We start from the raw sequence: 19,786 nt of genomic DNA, 5'->3' as shown, positions 1-19,786 counted from the left end.
TGGACTCTGTCTCTTGTGGACTCTGTCTCTTGTGGACTCTGTCTCCTCTGGACTCTGTCTCCTCTGGACTCTGCCTCTTGTGGACTCTGTTTACTCTGGACTCTGTCTCTTGTGGACTCTGTCTCTGGTGGACTCTGTCTCTGGTGGACTCTGTCTCCTCTGGACTCTGTCTCTTGTGGACTCTGTCTCTTCTGGACTCTGTCTCCTCTGGACTCTGTCTCCTCTGGACTCTGTCTCTTGTGGACTTTGTCTCCTCTGGACTCTTACTCATCTGGACTCTGTCTCCTCTGGACTCTGTCTCTTGTGGACTCTGCCTCTTGTGGACTCTGTCTCTTGTGGACTCTGTCTCCTCTGGACTCTGGCTCATCTGGACTCTGTCTCCTCTGGACTCTGTCTCTTGTGGACTCTGTCTCCTCTGGACTCTGTCTCTTGTGGACTCTGTCTCTGGTGGACTCTGTCTCCTCTGGACTCTGTCTCCTCTGGACTCTGTCTCTTGTGGACTCTGTCTCTTCTGGACTCTGTCTCCTCTGGACTCTGTCTCCTCTGGACTCTGTCTCTTCTGGATTCTGTCTCCTCTGGACTCTGTCTCCTGTGGACTTTGTCTCTTCTGGACTCTGTCTCTTGTGAACTCTGTCTCCTCTGGACTCTGTCTCCTCTGGACTCTGTCTCCTCCGGACTCTGTCTCTTCTGGATTCTGTCTCCTCTGGATTCTGTTTGCTCTGGACTCTGTCTCTTCTGGATTCTGTCTCTTCTGGATTTTGTCTCCTCTGAATTCTGTGTCCTCTGGACTCTGTCTCCTCTGGACTCTGTCTCTTCTGGATTCTGTCTCTTCTGGACTCTGTCTCCTCTGGACTCTCTCTCGTCTGGACTCTGTCTCCTCTGGACTCTGTCTCCTCTGGACTCTGTCTCTTCTGGACTCTGTCTCTTCTGGACTCTGTCTCTTCTGGACTCTGTCTCCTCTGGACTCTGTCTCTTGTGGACTTTGTCTCCTCTGGACTCTTACTCATCTGGACTCTGTCTCCTCTGGACTCTGTCTCTTGTGGACTCTGTCTCTTGTGGACTCTGTCTCCTCTGGACTCTTACTCATCTGTACTCTGTCTCCTCTGTACTCTGTCTCTTGTGGACTCTGTCTCTTGTGGACTCTGTCTCCTCTGGACTCTGTTTCCTCTGGACTCTGTCTCTTGTGGACTCTGTCTCTGGTGGACTCTGTCTCCTCTGGATTCTGTCTCGTCTGGAGTCTGTCTCCTCTGGACTCTGTCTCTTGTGGATTCTGTCTCTTCTGGATTTTGTCTCCTCTTGATTCTGTGTCCTCTGGACTCTGTCTCTTCTGGACTCTGTCTCCTCTGGACTCTGTCACTTCTGGACTCTCTCTCCTCTGGACTCTGTCTCCTCTGGACTCTGTCTCTTCTGGACTCTGTCTCCTCTGGACTCTGTCTCTTGTGGACTTTGTCTCCTCTGGACTCTTACTCATCTGGACTCTGTCTCCTCTGGACTCTGTCTCCTCTGGACTCTGTCTCTTGTGGACTCTGTCTCTTGTGGACTCTGTCTCTTGTGGACTCTGTCTCCTCTGGACTCTTACTCATCTGGACTCTGTCTCCTCTGTACTCTGTCTCTTGTGGACTCTGTCTCTTGTGGACTCTGTCTCTTGTGGACTCTGTCTCCTCTGGACTCTGTCTCTTGTGGACTCTGTCTCTGGTGGACTCTGTCTCCTCTGGATTCTGTCTCTTCTGGACTCTGTCTCCTCTGGACTCTATCTCGTCTGGAGTCTGTCTCCTCTGGACTATGTCTCCTGTGGACTCTGTCTCCCCTGGACTCTGTCTCTTCTGGATTCTGTCTCCTCTGGATTCTGTGTCCTCTGGACTCTGTCTCTTGTGGATTCTGTCTCTTCTGGATTTTGTCTCCTCTTGATTCTGTGTCCTCTGGACTCTGTCTCTTCTGGACTCTGTCTCCTCTGGACTCTGTCTCCTCTGGACTCTGTCTCTTTTGGACTCTGTCTCCTCTGGACTCTGTCTCCTCTGGACTTTGTCTCTCCTGGTCTCTGTCTCCTCTGGACTCTGTCTCCTGTGGACTCTGTCTCCTGTGGACTCTGTCTCTTCTGGACTCTGTCTCCTCTGGACTCTGTCTCTTCAGGTCTCTGTCTCCTGTGGACTCTGGCTCTTCTGGACTCTGTCTCCTCTGGACTCTGTCTCCTCTGGACTCTGTCTCCTGTGGACTCTGTCTCCTGTGGACTCTGTCTCTTCTGGACTCTGTCTCCTCTGGACTCTGGCTCTTCAGGTCTCTGTCTCCTGTGGACTCTGGCTCTTCTGGACTCTGTCTCTTCTGGTCTCTGTCTCCTCTGGACTCTGTCTCTTCTGGACTCTGTCTCCTCTGGACTCTGTCTCTTCTGGACTCTGTCTCCTCTGGACTCTGTCTCCTCTGGACTCTGTCTCTTCTGGACTCTGTCTCCTGTGGACTCTGTCTCCTCTGGACTCTGTCTCTCCTGGTCTCTGTCTCCTCTGGACTCTGTCTCCTGTGGACTCTGTCTCCTGTGGACTCTGTCTCTGGTGGACTCTGTCTCTGGTGGACTCTGTCTCCTCTGGACTCTGTCTCCTCTGGACTCTGTCTCTTCTGGACTCTGTCTCCTCTGGACTCTGTCTCTCCTGGTCTCTGTCTCCTCTGGACTCTGTCTCCTGTGGACTCTGTCTCTTCTTGACTCTGTCTCCTCTGGACTCTGTCTCCTCTGGACTCTGTCTCTTCAGGTCTCTGTCTCCTGTGGACTCTGGCTCTTCTGGACTCTGTCTCCTGTGGACTCTGTCTCCTCTGGACTCTGTCTCTCCTGGTCTCTGTCTCCTCTGGACTCTGTCTCCTGTGGACTCTGTCTCCTCTGGACTCTGTCTCTCCTGGTCTCTGTCTCCGCTGGACTCTGTCTCTTCTGGACTCTGTCTCCTCTGGACTCTGTCTCTTCTGGACTCTGTCTCCTCTGGACTCTATCTCCTCTGGACTCTGTCTCCTCTGGACTCTATCTCCTCTGGACTCTGTCTCTTCTGGACTCTGTCTCCTCTGGACTCTATCTCCTCTGGACTCTGTCTCCTCTGGACTCTGTCTCCGCTGGACTCTGTCTCTTCAGGTCTCTGTCTCCTGTGGACTCTGTCTCCTCTGGACTCTGTCTCTTCAGGTCTCTGTCTCCTGTGGACTCTGGCTCTTCTGGACTCTGTCTCCTCTGGACTCTGTCTCCTCTGGACTCTGTCTCCTGTGGACTCTGTCTCCTGTGGACTCTGTCTCTTCTGGACTCTGTCTCCTCTGGACTCTGGCTCTTCAGGTCTCTGTCTCCTGTGGACTCTGGCTCTTCTGGACTCTGTCTCTTCTGGTCTCTGTCTCCTCTGGACTCTGTCTCTTCTGGACTCTGTCTCCTCTGGACTCTGTCTCTTCTGGACTCTGTCTCCTCTGGACTCTGTCTCCTCTGGACTCTGTCTCTTCTGGACTCTGTCTCCTGTGGACTCTGTCTCCTCTGGACTCTGTCTCTCCTGGTCTCTGTCTCCTCTGGACTCTGTCTCCTGTGGACTCTGTCTCCTGTGGACTCTGTCTCTGGTGGACTCTGTCTCTGGTGGACTCTGTCTCCTCTGGACTCTGTCTCCTCTGGACTCTGTCTCTTCTGGACTCTGTCTCCTCTGGACTCTGTCTCTCCTGGTCTCTGTCTCCTCTGGACTCTGTCTCCTGTGGACTCTGTCTCTTCTTGACTCTGTCTCCTCTGGACTCTGTCTCCTCTGGACTCTGTCTCTTCAGGTCTCTGTCTCCTGTGGACTCTGGCTCTTCTGGACTCTGTCTCCTGTGGACTCTGTCTCCTCTGGACTCTGTCTCCGCTGGACTCTGTCTCTTCAGGTCTCTGTCTCCTCTGGACTCTGTCTCCTGTGGACTCTGTCTCCTGTGGACTCTGTCTCCTCTGGACTCTGTCTCCGCTGGACTCTGTCTCTTCAGGTCTCTGTCTCCTGTGGACTCTGTCTCTTCTGGACTCTGTCTCCGCTGGACTCTGTCTCCGCTGGACTCTGTCTCCTCTGGACTCTGTCTCCGCTGGACTCTGTCTCTTCAGGTCTCTGTCTCCTCTGGACTCTGTCTCTGGTGGACTCTGTCTCCTCTGGACTCTGTCTCTTCTGGACTCTGTCTCCGCTGAACTCTGTCTCTTCTGGACTCTGTCTCCTCTGGACTCTGTCTCCTCTGGACTCTGTCTCCCCTGGACTCTCAGCTGCTCCAGTACGATGAGAGACGGTATTTGCTGAAGGAGAAAACACGACATGATGCACGAAGGACAAATAAACCAGATTTTCCTGAGGCTGTTGTGTTGATACTTGATCAGATTAAACTTGGATCTTTTTAATTCATACGTTGCTTTTCTTTTTTATTGTTAATGATAAATAAAACAAGTTGTGGGGGGGGGGGCAGTTGGATGATCACTGACTATACACCACAGACTTGATAAAGATGGACGACATAACGGATCTGATGTTACTTCAAGTGTTTTCTGATCCCTTTGGATTCAATGAGTTATTTGATGATATAAAATCAGGCTGAGACGTTATGATTGACAGCGGAGACTGACTCGTGATTGGTTGAATTCACGTATCAGGACCTGGATGCCACGCCTCCACACCACCATCACTTCTGCACAGATATGACTCCAAATGTCATCAGCACAAGATGGCAGCGCTAGAATTCAACATATTTTGGTTTGATTACAGTGGGATGAAGATGTGTCGTCTGAGGTTCAGCTTCTTTAACGTATTGTTTCTTATATTGTTGTTTTGTTTTTAAGTACAGTGCACCAACCACACCATGGCAATTTCCAATATATGCAAATATACGTGGCAATATAAAGAATTCTGATTCTGATGCTGAAAACATGATGTAAACAATCACTCATACATATTTGTAATAAACACAGACCTGTAACAGCTAGCTGTAGCTTCACAGTCCTTTTTTAATTAATATCAGTTTTAAAACGTCTCTTTTAAACCTTTTATTACTGTGTCTGTGGCTTTAGGGAAGAATTCCTCCAGTGACCCAGCAGTGAAAAGCATTCTGGGTAGTTTGGCGTCGACAAAGGGAGGAACCGTCCTGTGTGTGTGCAGAGAGCATGGTGGTCCTCCGCCTGGTTCCCCTCACCTCGGCTGTGTGTACCGTCTGTCAGGTCGTCCTTTCAGAGGCTCCACCAGGTAAATACACTCTGTGGGACCACAAATAGTGAGAGGAGGAGGAGGAGGAGGAGGAGGAGGAGGAGGAGGAGGAGGAGGAGGAGGAGGAGGAGGAGGAGGAGGAGGAGGAGGAGGAGGTCAAAGAGGAAGAGGACGAAGAGGAAGAGGAGGAATCTCTCTGCTTGTTTCTCCTGTTGAACAGAACATGAAGAAAACAGTGAGGAAATTAAAAATCCCCTTCAAACTCCAAAATGTTTATTTTTCTACGAGTTTAAAGGTTCAGTGTGTAGAATGTAGTGACACCTAGTGGTGAAGTGCTGCACACCCCCTCACCCCCCTTCCCTTCTTAATATGAGAGGTTAACTTAGTTTAACCTCAGTTGATAAGTCACCAGAGTTACTTTTACACACAACACACACACACAGCTGTTTTCTTTGTTAATGATAATAACGGTCACCACCTATATTCCAGAAAATCTCTGCTCACTGTATATATTGTTTCGTTTTATATTGTTTTATATATATTTATATATATATATATATATTGTTGTTGTTTAATGTCTGATTGTTATTTATGTGCAACAACCACACCAAGGCAATTTCCTGTATGTGCAAATATACTTGGCAATTAAAAGAATTCAGATTCTGATTCAGTCGTCATAAAAACTTAGCGTTAGTTTGTCCAGTCTGAGCTACTGTATGAAACATGGCTGCCTCCGGTGAGAGAACCTGCTCCTGATGTAGATATAAAGTATTTAAATATAAAGAATGTAAATATAAAGAATATATCTATAAAGACTCATTCTAGGGTAAAGAAAACCAGAATTCATTCAGATTTAGATGAAACATATCCACAGATCCTTTGACCTTCAACTTTCCTCTTGATGTAAATACTATAAAGTTCAATTACCTCAGTACTTGAGTTAGTTACTAAGGTATAATGCATAAATCAAGTATGACGTCATTATGTACGGTCACCGGGGGTCATGTGCCGAGGTGTTGATCATATTAAGGGGGCTGGGGGGGCGGAGGAGGGAGGCTTCTGATTGGTCGCTGGCTCCGCAGCTTGCAGCGCGAGTGCAGGTGGTCGCGTCCAGTCAACGCGCGGAGCTCGTGAGTCCCGGTCACGATGAGTCTCGAGTCCCGGTGAGACCCGGAGAGACCCGGTGAGACCCGGTGAGACCCGGTGAGACCCGGTGAGACCCGGAGAGACCCGGAGAGACCCGGTGAGACCCGGTGAAACCCGGTGAGACCCGGAGAGACCCGGTGAGACCCGGTGAGACCCGGTGAGACCCGGAGAGACCCGGAGAGACCCGGTGAGACCCGGTGAGACCCGGTGAGACCCGGAGAGTCCCGGTGAGACTCGGTGAGTCCCGGTGAGACCCGGTGAGACCCTGTGAGTCCCGGAGAGACCCGGAGAGGACGCACCGGCACCGGGGACCAGCGGAGCAACGGGCCCGGGATCGAACTCGCGGGTTCTGCACCGGTTTGGATGCGCGTGCACGATGCTGAGCGCGTTTAAGATGGAGACGCACGAGCACGCGGACTGGAGCGGCAGCAGCTTCTACGGAGAGGCCGAGGTGAGAGCACTGATCCCCGGGTTCAGGAGGAGGAAGAGCCGCTGGTTCTGATCCATCCATCAGTTATTAATCAGAGATTTAATCACGAGCAATATAGAAATATATAAACATCTAATTAACTTCACTCAAGATCCACTGCGGGATTAATTCACATTCAATTAAATCTGCAGTTAAGTTTGTAATGAAAAGTAAAGATATGAAAGTAATTTGTATTTATTATTATATATTTAAACCTTAACGACTTCTAATTCTGCACTGCATTCGAATAACAGCTTCTTTCTTAACCAACGTGATCATCTCTCATCTGATCAGATATTTATGTTCAAAACTAAAATATAATCTTTTATTTCTGTTCTTAATATTCTCTGTTTAGAAAAAAATCTAATCTTCAGTTTAAAAATTATATTTTATTGTATTTTCTCTTTGGATAATTGTTCTGGTTTCCACTGGAGTCAATTTCCTGCATGAAAATAATTATTATGGTGATTGAAAAAAACGCACAGAAAGTAAATTAAGATTTATTCTGTAGATAAGTTAAATTAAAGTTTAGAAAATCACGTCTCAATGTTTCTAAAATGAGAAGAAACTTCAGATTAAAAGAAGGTCATTACATTATGTAAAGTGATGTCTAACAATGTGTTACTGTTAAAGTTCTGTCACATGTTCTGCATCCATCTTGTGTTATTATTAATGATCATTGTTTGTCCTTTTAATCACAAGGATCAATGTTAGACATGTAATAATCCTTTATAAATAATAATACATTCATATAACACTGTGACTAGATATGACCAATGACCTCACCTTTACAGACCCAGGGGTCAAATCCCTCTGTTTCTTGAGGCTTGTAGATTAGTTGCAGTATTTTTCCTCCAGGATTTGATAATTAATCCTTCATAAGTGTTTGTTCACCTGAATATGATTCATGGTGCTGGAAAGAATCTGAAACTCCATCTAAAGCTGGATATTGTTAAAATAAATTGATCTGAAACTATGTCATCTGTTTTTCCGAGACCGTTAATTTAAGTAATGTTGAGCTGCTAAATCAATAATGACAACAGAATTAAACAATCTTAAAAAAGAGATTTAAATGCTCGATTAAATTAAAACTTGCTGAGATTTAAACAACTATGAAAATGTATTATTTGCTGGCTGGGTTTATTCATAACCTTTATTTCTTTAAATCCTGTTTCACAGTTGATTCTATGATAATTCAGATTTATTCGTGATAAACACAGGCCCAACATTTAACCTGAGAAAGAAGCAAAGGCAGAGGTATTTTATTTATAGTACTTATTATACATCTGGAAAATTAAGAACCTTAGAAAACATTTTATAAAACGTTTAAAAAGTTAGATTTATTAATGCATCATGGTGAAAAGCCAGAAATAAAGAAATATGGAGGAAAAAAATGTAGTTCAATTGATAATTGATTTCTAAGCTTAATGTCTGTGTTGGTTGTTTGATTGAAAATACAAAACAAGAGATTAACGACTCACAATAAAGGTGCATTAACATTATAATGCACGATTTGTGGCACAAAATGCAGTCGACTTGAAAATATTAATCAGCAACCATTTTGATAAATGATTATCAAAGTAGCATAACAATAATATAATATCAGGCCACTTATAGTTCCAGCTGCTAATAGTGTTGGAATCCGAAAACCTGAGAATTCCTCAGATTTCACTTTAGTTCTTTCTATAAAATTAAAGTTAAAGAAATAGCTTCAATAAACCAGATCAACACAAGCATCTGATCTGAAGAGACGTTTCAGACAAATTATTCATAACGAAGTTAAATGATTGTTCTAATATTCGATATTATTTAAGATAAAATGGATAATTTGGTGTTTGTGCTCATTTGTTTTTGTTTGCTGTGATCTTGATTTTTTTGTAAATTATTATACATGTTAAACTGTTGTCATGTGAGGCTTCGAGTACCTGATCAGTGATATGATCATCCAGCATCATTAGCAAATCAGTGATAATAATAATGATTAGTCATAATAAAAGGAAGAATAATAGTAATAATCCTTCTGTGTGTTTCAGTGTTACATGAACTCTGGTTTGTCCATGAACTCCGTGAGCGGCTACATGAGCGCGCCCGGCCACATGAACACGCCCTACGGGACCCCGGTGGGGGGGCACCCGTCGGTACCGGGCGGGATGTGTCCGAGCCCCGGGGCCGGGGGGCTCCCTGCAGCCGGGGGGGTCCCGGGGGTCCCGGGCTCCCTCAGCCCGCCGGCCTACGGCAGCATGCTGACCCCGGGCTACGGGCCGGCCTGCAGCCTCCGGGCCAACCGGGACCCCCACCGGGAGCCCACCCCCCACCGGGAGCCCCGCCCCTACCGGAGGAGCTACACGCACGCCAAGCCTCCGTACTCGTACATCTCTCTGATCACCATGGCGATCCAGCAGGCCTCCGCCAAGCGGCTGACCCTGAACGAGATCTACGGCTGGATCACAGACCTGTTCCCGTTCTACCGGCAGAACCAGCAGCGCTGGCAGAACTCCATCCGCCACTCGCTGTCCTTCAACGACTGCTTCATCAAGGTCCCGCGGGCCCCGGAGCGGCCCGGCAAGGGGTCCTACTGGAGCCTGCACCCGGACTCCGGGAACATGTTCGAGAACGGCTGCTACCTGAGGCGGCAGAAGCGGTTCAAGACCGGGAGGAGGCCCGGGGGGACCGGTGTTGGACCCGGAGGAGCCGGTGGTCCCGGCTGCAGCCCCGGGTCCAGCACCGGGGGACCCGGTGCTGGACCCGGGGCTGCAGCCGGGACCGGCTCGGTCAGCAGCACCAGCCCCGGGTCCGACTCCCTCTCCCCGGCCTGCTCCTCCTCTCCCGCGGCCTCCGAGCTGAAGACCTCCGGGGTCAAAGTTCACTTGACCTCCAGCCCCGTGCGCGTGCCCTCGCCTCTCGTGCACGCGCAGCAGCTGTTCTCCCAGCACCACCACCACCACCACCATCACGCGCTGCTGGTGCATGAGGCTGCCCACCCCCCCCAGCACCTACCCCCCCAGCACCACCCCCCCTACCCGTCCTTCAACCACCCGTTCTCCATCAACAACCTCATGTCCGAGCCGCAGTACCTCGGCTACGGCTGCCCGGGGTCCGCGGGCCCGCTGGGGACCCCCAAGCCGGGCATGGAGCCCCCCCACGGCGACCCCAGCTACTACCACCACAGCGTGTACAGACCCATCATGAACTCATGAAACACACAACCTCACGGACCCACACGAACTGTTTTCCACTTCCTTCCTGTCATTTGTGCAACAGATAAAAATCTTTATATAGAAACGACTTTTCTGTTATTGCTTTTATTTCATTGGATTTGTTTACACCAACTGTAAATCAACTTTTTTTTAAAATATAAATGAGTTTTTTACTCGGAACAACACGAACACGTTTAAAGTCCAGTTCACCAATGAAAAGAATAAATCAATAAGGAAATACTTGAATAAGAAATGAAGCAAATAGACCGAAGTGGAACAAATTCTGTTAATACAATTTAAAAGCCACTAAATAAGGAAAGATAAACTTCAGTATAAGTATAAATTTAAAGTATATTTGTACTTTATATTGTCACATTTGTGGAAGCTACTGTGCAACCTTTCAAAATTAAACATTCACATTGATTAGGCCGAAAGTTTAAATTAAACAAAACTAAGTAAAAGGAAAAGTAGAAGTATCATCTGGAATTAGCTTTATCTTTCATTTCTATTCTTTTTAAATTGCACCTCTAGCATTTCCACCATCTCCGGCCGACACGAATGAAAAGCGTCAGCACGAGTGTTTTCCTGTCAAGTCCCATTAGCACCAGAGAGGAGGGATGTTTCACAGCTGATAACAGACGTCACTGGTTTCATTTAACGCTCTCTAACACCAGGAGTTTCTCCAGGTTCACCATCGTCAGCTCGTTAGATTCAAAGATGGAGGACGAGCCTCCTCCAGGTTAGTGGACGGGACGTCATCAATGCAAGATGGCAGCGTTTTTTAAATCCCGGTGATTTTGGCTTCATTTCCAGATGTTGGCAGGAAGTGGAGACACGTCGGCCATCTTTATTTACACAGAGCAGCACATCCTAATTCTATATGATCTATTTATATATATATATCACAAGCTGCAGCATGTTCACATCGTAGACTGAATATAACGATGGACAACCTGACATCTGCATGACTCTATAGGTCCTTAACCTGACTCCTCCAAGTTAGCAGATGGGACATGGCCCCCCCCCGACCGCGATAATGTTAAATAAATGTTTCTCAAAGATGGATTCTGTATTTTAGATCGTTCTTATCTCCCCGGTGTTTGTTCACGTGTTCGTGTCTTGGATCAGTTTGGTTTTTAATTAGTTTTCTAATGATGTGAAAACAGGCTTAGAGATGATTGACAGCTGAGACTGGCTCCTGATTGGTCAGACGTGTTTACTGACGGGACCTGGACACCACGGCTCCACCCCACCCCCCCACCCACCCCCCATCGCCTCTGAGCAGACAGGTGATGTCACTCAGGGACATTCAGGCTTCATCTCTGGATGGAGAGAGGACGTGGAGACACTGCAGAGAAGCTGAGGTTCACGTGACAACCTGTTCTCTCAGAGCATCTTAAATAAATCACCAGTGAGTATTTACTGATGTGAAAAGGTCTGAAGCTTGTCTGAGCCACAGACGTTCATACAGACGGATCTGAACCTGTGTTCTGTAGAACCAGTCGACTCCAGTGAGGCAGGAGGTCGACGTGCAGAGTTATATTTCTGCAGCTCACGACTCTGGAGGACTCAGCTCCTCCTGATGTTGGACTGAAGCTGCAGCCGGAACAGCAGCTTCAGTCCTGGCAGCTCTCAGAGCGTCGGCGTCCTCAGGCAGCGCAGGTTGTTGATTAACTTCACACACACGGATCAATAGACTGTGTCCCAACATCATCTCACGTTGAATATTAAACACTTCAGTGTCTCTCAGCCGCACGTTCAGCTGGACAGGAGGTCGCTCATTCAGGGATTCACAGCAAACCTCAGAACCACAGCTGGAGATACGGCAGATATCTCATTATCAGTGTACATGTTACATGATTCAATACATTTTAGTACAAGAATATAAAACTGTGTTTGTTGTGTATGTTACTTTGCTGCTTCAAAACCAAGTATTTATATTCTAAGAAGTGAAACAGTGACTGTTTCCTATTATACATATAATTATGAGATAAATCAATGCATCGGACTCAAATCTCAAATTTCCTCCAACAACCATATTTGTCCCAAAACTCTGATACGACCCGTAACAGCTTCTCATGCAGATGTGTTATAGACTGTTCAAAATAAAACAAAGATCAACATCAACATGCTTTTATGTGAAGTGAAGTTAAGAGACAAAAACAACAGGATTAGTTTCAGGGTTAGAATAAGTCTTTCATCACCTCTAAATGTCCCTTCACAATAAAATGAAACTGGTTGTTAGTAAGTTGCTGTGATGGTCTGAGATACAGAGTTTTGGTCTGATTACAGATATTTAACATGTTAAAAACTGTCAGGATCACAGATGTCGGCAGGGTTCATCCTCTGAGGAGCAGGAATGTGGTGAACATTGGTCTGTTGGCCGTTAAGATCTGAAACAAACATGGAGGCTCGGAGGTTTGAAGGGGAACTCGACGCCCGACATACGTGTGTCGCTCCACAGAGAAACATCATCTAAAGGAGGAAGATGAAATCTGCTGGTGGTTGATTCTCAGAAACAAAGGTTGGTGTCAGAGCTGAGGTGCGAGCGGCGGTTTCTTCAGACTCGCCGCCGCCGCAGAGCGTCTCCGTTTGCTTAAGAATCCAATCAGCACGTTATGAATAATAATGACCTGTTTCTGAGGAGGAATAATGGGAAGGCTGCATGCAGAGCCGGTCGAGGTCAGGGCTTAGCCAGCGATGCTGTGTTTGGACAAGGAGTGTTTACCACACACACACACACGCATGCATACATATGAGGGATGTCCTATCTTAAGCTCTGTATGCACAACTCCTCCCACAGTCCAGCTCTTCAGGAATTAGAAGCAGAGTCTCATCACCAGATCTGAGCTAATTGTTAGAAACATGGTTTGTGTCTCCATCAGCAAGTCAAAGTGGCCCTGGAGTGAAAATTAAGTGAATCTGTGTGACTGTTAGAATCCAATGATTTATTATCTGGCCTCACCAGCAGGTCAGAGCTGACACTCGTCCACACGGACGGATTACTGGACGGGCCGCTGGGCTCCACTGGGAGAGCCGTCCGTCCACGCTTCTGTGTGTGAAAGACAAAATATGACCTTGAAGAAACCGTAAAGACGCAGAAACATAAAGATACGAGACTAAAGGACACAACATGACCACAAAGAAAAGCAAAAACGACCAAAAGATGGAGAATTAGAAGGAGAATTAGAAGATTCAAAGGTATAAATATCACAATAGATCCATGAATTCTTCCCTATAACCAACTGACAGCAGTGGAAACATCACCTACATGATCACTGAGAGAATTCATAGAAAAATGATCATAAAGACACAATTCAAAGGTATAAAGATCACAATAGATCCACGAATTCTTCTTTAAAACCAACTGACAGCAGTGGAAACATCACCTACTGGTCACATGTTGTTATTACTAAGAGAATTCATAGAAAAATGATCATAAAGACACAATAAAGAAGAAAAAGACACAGAACAACTACAGAAAGACACAACATGATCACTGAGAACTAAACCATCACAAAGAGACGTCACGTGACCATCGAGATTTAGAACCACCGTGAGAATACGATGGTTTTGCTTTAAGAGGAGTTAAAATATCTTTGCATGAAGCCAGAGAGCTGGAGGGATATTATTCATGGATCTGGAAACTGTCTGATGCCGAGTGAAGAAGTGAACATATGATGAGGAGGTTTCTCACACCTGCTCTGAAACACACACTGAGTGATTCTGTCTTTATCTCTCTGCCTCCTGGTTCCTGCTCAGATCTCTGCTCCTCTTCTGCTGCTGCAGGACCACGTGCTCCCTGAGTAAACCTCCACACCTTCCTCTTGTTTGCCCTCGGCTTTAGCCCTCGACTGGTTCCACAGACCAACCAGGGGGGGGGGGCGGGGAGGGGGGGGCGCCGGAGACCAGCTGAAACCCAGCACTCTGCTTTCACTCGGTTTTATTTATGTGTCGGAGAAACAGGACAAACACGCTGGGTGAAGTCATGTGATGATGGTAGATTATAATATATTTATCAGATTATACAGACGTCTGATTGGTGAGTCACAGCCCCCCCCCCCCCTCACCCCTCTGAGGGAATAACAAACTTAATGTTAAATCACTATGAACCTCAGCTTCTTCTTCTTCTTCTTCTGTGTTCCTGAGGTGATTTAAAGCAGCTTCGCTCCGGCAGCCGTCAGATGAACAGATCTATTCTAAAGCTGCTTGTTAGATCCACTGGGTTTATTCCCATTTATTATGTGTTTTAAGTTATGATCAATGGAGACTTGAGCACTTTCATTTCACGTTTTATCATCTGTCAAACACATTCCTTGTTCTTTCTACTAAAAACCAAATCTGCCTTCAGGTATATAAATAAAAGATAAGATAATAAAGGAACCTGAGCCTGAGGCATTATATAATTAATCTGTATTAATTTCCGGGTAGGTTCACATATAGAAGGACTTTATGATGAATCAACCTCTGGGGTCAACAGCCGATAGTTTGAGGCCTCCGGTATAGAAGCAGAGATCTGGACCCACACTCTTCTGTTCTCAGTGTTTACAACCCGACGAGTTCCTGTTATCACCCGAGTGGAGAAGCTGAATCCTTCAAGTCAACGTGTTCCACCTCCTTCTCTCCACGAGGCCTGGTGACCTGCGGGAACCAAAGCTGCTCAAACATGATCCGTCAAACTGGAAACACAAACCAGAGGCTTCAGGCCCCTTGTTACAGATCCTGTTCATGAAGAACCTGTTTATAGAGACTTAACTTTTATAACCTGTTTGTTCCTGATGTTTTTATTTCCCTCCGAACATCCAGAAGCTGAACGAGGTAAAGTTTGAAAGCACAAGTTTTAAAACACCAGTGTCAGCCTGCTTTACATTCCTCATCTGTTCTGACGACATGTCCACGAATATCTGATTAACAAGACGATTAGAATTTTGCCAAGTGCAGCGTTAAAGCTGGATTTCTCCTCTTTGATGTGTGAGTGAGAGAAGCTTGGAGCTCTAATGTCGACGTGTCGAGAACAAACACCGGAGCTGAGGTCCCTCAGCGGGGGGGCGTCTTTGAACCACTGATAATTCAGAAAAAAAAGAAAAGGTCCATCTGAGATAAAGAGCAGTTTGCCATTCATGGACATGTACAATGACGCTTTCTTAAGGCGAAAAGAGCTTAAGAGTCAATCTGGTGCCTTTCAGCCTCGGGCCGGCCACCCAGCGAGCCGGGGGTCCGGGGGTCCGGGGGTCTACGCTGGGATGCAAACCGTCGACTGCGGCTAAACGTCAGAGCTATCGGCCAAAATGTCGTCTTCAGCCTCCTGGATCTGAAGTGGGAGCATCGGGCTGAATATTCCTCTGAAGGTGAGCTGCGGCGCCACGTGCGGCGCTAAACTCGGCCGGCTGCCTCCACGCCGGGCGGCCAAACACAACAAGTCAGCAGCAGGTCACCTGACGGTACAGTGCTACAGAGAAAAGGCTTTAAATGACATGAAACCAGTTATATGTGGCGTTGACTAATAGCCGGCCACGCAGACCCGCCACAACAAAAAGGCGGCTGAGACGGCGCCTTGATTCATGGGAAAGCTGCGGCTCTGCCTTTGTGGCGACTCCTCCACTGAGCAAATACTCCAAACTGCTCATTCCCCGCCGGCCCTTTCTCTCCTGCACCACATTGTTTGTGCCCTCGCATTTCATTGAGGCTGGAGGGGGGGGAAGATTGCTCTCAGAGCCACTGAGCAAACAGTGGAGAAAGGAGCCTGCCATCTTTACTCTGTTCCCAGGAGAACTTGCCTTCTTTTATTTTTTCATTTCAGCTCCAAGCTGTCGAGCTGAGCCAACAGTTTGATGTCAGAAAGCTGAATTAATTGCTTTAAGCCGAGGGGGCGGGCCACCCATCACCAAGCGCTCCCCAAATGTTTCACCGGAGATTATTAAAGATTTCCCGCTACACAAGGTGCACAAATATCAGAAAGAGTCCGACTTCATTTTCTGTCTTTTATTTATGGTTTTGAATCATTTCAGAGAAAAAAATCTGTGGAGTTTTAGGATTATGTCTGAAGGTTATTTGGGTTTTTGTGTTTTTCTCCCAGAGAAACACAAACTGTGAGGAGACACAATAACATATTAATGTGCCAACAAACTACAAATCAGCTTCCTCCTCACACGGCAGCTTTTCACATGATCCTCTAAATCAATGTGAGTCGTGTTGTTGTGATTCTGAATTTGACCGATTGATCAGAAATGCGTTAAATAATGAATTTTCTTCTTCTCTTGAACAGCTTCTCGAAAAACTACGGTGTTTTACCAGGATTACGTTCAGGATACGTTCTTATTTGAAAATGGTGTTTTCAAAACGATTTCCGTCCACATATGCACATGCCCGTGTGAACAGGAACAGCTGGAGGAACATCTGGTTTCATCCACGTGTGTTTATATATTGTTGTAAATACAGATTGAACTGATCAGTAACACACAGGAGAACCTGGCCTGTCGAAACCTTCACAACGACAACTATCCCAGTTTCATGCTCCGGACAAACAAAACAGGATTTCAAGTCAAGCCGGTTATTAAATCAATATTGAGGAAAAGTAAACAGGAAATAAAATCCACACCAACAGGATTTGATTGGCTGACCTCGGCGACGCCACGGAACCACGAAGCCGTTTGTCAACACGTGACTTTGTAATTTAAAAACGTGCTTTGGAAAGTCAATAAATAATGTTCTTACTCAAAGGGAAATATAGGATTAGATAATTTATTTAACTTATTAAACATCATTTTGTGTTCAGAATTATTTTGAATCCGTTCGGGTGGAAAACTCCTTTAATATTTTATTGACAGTGGATAAAGAAACTCTTCAAACCATTTAGAGAATTCGCTCTAAACTGTTGTATAATAAAATTTGAATGTCCTCCTGTCAGTCGTCCCTCAGAGGACGATCTGCTCACTCTCCATACAAAGACCTTCCACGTTTAAACTGTCTCACCCCCCCGCTGCCAGCGTTTCCGACCTCCACTTAACATCCACATCGGGCTCATTGAATGCAAAGCACACAGAGCAGTGATAAACACATCTGTGCTGTATGTTATCAGCAGATTAGTGGCTCTTTGTTAACGAGGCCGCAAACACTGAGTGAGCGAAGAAAAGTCCTGAACAAAGAATGTGAGAGCGGAGGATCAACCTGCGTCCGCCGGGATTAAACATTAAAGAAATCTTCACCTTTGTGGCTTTAGCAGGAAACGTGTGTGTTTCTTTCTGACCAAAACCAAACGCACAACTTGCTTCGAGTTGTGTGAAGACGATGAATTATGTGTAAATGCTTTTTGAAACATAGTGAGACTCCAGATGTTGGTCTGTTAGGAACAAATTACATGTTTTCACAGTTTGTAACTGGAGTTAGGTTTTTGGTTTGTTTCTCTGTACATTCAAGAGCAAATGTCACTTTTAGAATGAGCTAAAATTCATAAGTTTACCAAGAAATCAAATAATGGAAGGAAAACACTGAGAGAATCTATTTGTGTTTCCTGAAAAGATCAGAAATGGTTTTCTTTCACCTTCAGTTTCTACCTTTTTATAGTCAAAAGAATCTTTGAGAAATAGACTGACTCACAAAATATATACATACAATACATACAACATATAGAATCATAAATCTGAGTCTTGTGGTTTCACTGAGAACAACGTGATGTAAACAAGCTTTTTCTCCGGTTTCACCTTCAAAACCTGAAAATCTTCAAGGGATCAATGAAGGAAAAGAAAAATCCATCCAGATGTTTGTTTAAATGACAAGAAACAGCTGCTCCATGCAAAACGTCCCTAAAGGTTTCTCCACGTGAAGGTTGTGGTTAATGTTAAGGTGGTGGTGGTGGTGGTGGGGGGGGGCTCCTCAGGCAGAATCAGGAATATAATTGAGGCGATGAAATAAATAAATAAGTACAAAGACGTGCTGTTAAACCTGCTTTTTGTCTGATTTTTAAGATTACAAAATATATATAAATGTTTTATTTTGAAATGAGATAAATTATTTTTTATGTGAACATCTTATTGCAAGTAAGACAACAAAGCATCAACACTTCATATTATATTAATTACTCAGTTTTGTGAGTCTATTTAAAGATCTCATCCGTTTTAATATGTGGTTTTAAAACAGTTTAAAGGAGAAAGTCATCGCCGTGGCAACAAAGGGAGCTTCTAGTTGTGCAGATTAAAAATTATTTTATTTATCTGTTATTTTCTGTGATGATTATACTTCTCTCATTCTTTCTGTTGATTGAATAATTTACAGGCTTATTAAAGTTTGGAGTTACTGCAGCTCTTCTTCGTCTCTTTCTTTAATGTCCCCAGGATCTCAGAGGGAGAAACGACAGAGATCAGGCTGCAGATCAGTGGCGCCATCTGCTGGACACGCTGCAGAAACACAGGTTCACTGAGACGCTGCAGAAATGAACCTCCTCATGTTTCACTTTAATATTAAAAACATCTCAGGCTATTTACTGTGGATTTATAAAAAAATCTGTGACGATAAACTGAACATTTAAAGATAATGGTTTTAAAACCCTTTTGATTACGTTTTATTTGGAAAGAAAAAGTATTTAACTTAACATTTATCGTGAGCTGCAGGAGCTCGAAGCCACCGAGTCTGACCAGAGACAAGTACAAGTCAAAATAAAAGCATGGCTCTGTAACACAGATGCAAAGAATTAACAAAATAAACGTCCTCATCTGTGTTTCAGCCTTAGGGGCCTTAATTTTACTTTTATGTTTGATTTGAATATTTCATAAAGAAGAAATGTTGATGTCATGTTGTCTGTTTTCATTTAAATCTCTTCCTACATGTTTAAATGGCCGCCACTTAGTAACAGGAATGAGGAAGGGAAAAGAGAGAAGGAATCAAGGAGAGTCGATCACATCCTCGTGTTTCCTCTCGTTCTGCGGCGTGACGCCTGTCTGGCGTCCAAACGGGAATCTGGAGGAGAAATCCCTCTAAGTCTGACACTGTGATGGCGGCTGAGACGCGTCGTCATGACGACCAGCTGCTGTGTCAGACGTCCAAGTTTGGTATTAATGATTGAAAAGCTGGAAAGTCACCTCCTGCCACAGAGAGTAAAGCTGGTGTAAAGCTGTTTGTCTCCGATCGGCTCAGAGCGCTGAGCCGCCGCCGCCGTGCGTTCAGAAAAGAGAAACAGGAAGTGATGCTGGAATCAGCTGAGTCATCGCCTCGCTCAGCGGAAAGGAAAACGCTCAAGAGTCGGTTGTTCCAGAGAGAAACATCGAGACCAAGAGCCTCGAGAACAAGAGCATCGAGAACAAGAGCATCAAGAACAAGAGTATCGAGAACAAGAGCATCGAGAACAAGAGCATCGAGACCAAGAGCATCCAGAACAAGAGCATCCAGAACATGAGCATCGAGAACAAGAGCATCGAGAACAAGAGCATCGAGAACAAGAGCATCGAGAACAAGAGCATCGAGACCAAGAGCATCGAGAACAAGAGCATCGAGAACAAGAGCATCGAGAACAAGAGCATCGAGAACAAGAGCATCTAGAACAAGAGCATCCAGAACAAGAGCATCCAGAACATGAGCATCCAGAACAAGAGCATCGAGAACAAGAGCATCGAGACCAAGAGCATCGAGAACAAGAGCATCGAGAACAAGAGCATCGAGACCAAGAGCATCGAGAACAAGAGCATCGAGACCAAGAGCATCGAGAACAAGAGCATCGAGAACAAGAGCATCGAGACCAAGAGCATCGAGAACAAGAGCATCGAGAACAAGAGCATCGAGAACAAGAGCATCGAGAACAAGAGCATCGAGAACAAGAGCATCTAGAACAAGAGCAT

The 19,786-nt window shown here is 45.7% G+C and overlaps 1 protein-coding gene across 1 annotated transcript; it reads left to right on the top strand.

Moving 5' to 3' along the window:
- Positions 1–6,669: 6,669 nt before the first annotated feature.
- LOC133024802 (forkhead box protein A2-like) lies at positions 6,670–19,490 on the top strand. Its single transcript, XM_061091972.1, has 5 exons — positions 6,670–6,744; positions 8,796–9,934; positions 10,634–10,698; positions 15,146–15,307; positions 19,207–19,490. The coding sequence occupies exons 1-5, from the start codon at positions 6,670–6,672 to the stop codon at positions 19,488–19,490; spliced, it is 1,725 nt and encodes a 574-aa protein (XP_060947955.1).
- Positions 19,491–19,786: the final 296 nt, after the last annotated feature.

Source organism: Limanda limanda, chromosome 18 (genome assembly GCF_963576545.1).
Source record: "Limanda limanda chromosome 18, fLimLim1.1, whole genome shotgun sequence".
In the NCBI taxonomy this organism is placed as follows: domain Eukaryota; kingdom Metazoa; phylum Chordata; class Actinopteri; order Pleuronectiformes; family Pleuronectidae; genus Limanda; species Limanda limanda.
The sequence above is the reverse complement of the archived record's forward strand: the minus strand, read 5'-3'. Positions and strand labels throughout refer to the sequence as shown.

Excerpts from the sequence above, each read along its gene's own strand:
- LOC133024802 (XM_061091972.1), top strand. The coding sequence starts at position 6,670 with ATGCTGAGCGCGTTTAAGATGGAGACGCACGAGCACGCGGACTGGAGC. Across the intron at positions 10,699-15,145 it reads GGAGGACGAGCCTCCTCCAG|CCTCGGGCCGGCCACCCAGC; the intron begins GTTAGTGGACGG and ends GGTGCCTTTCAG. Across the intron at positions 15,308-19,206 it reads GGCTGAATATTCCTCTGAAG|AGAGAAACATCGAGACCAAG; the intron begins GTGAGCTGCGGC and ends CGGTTGTTCCAG.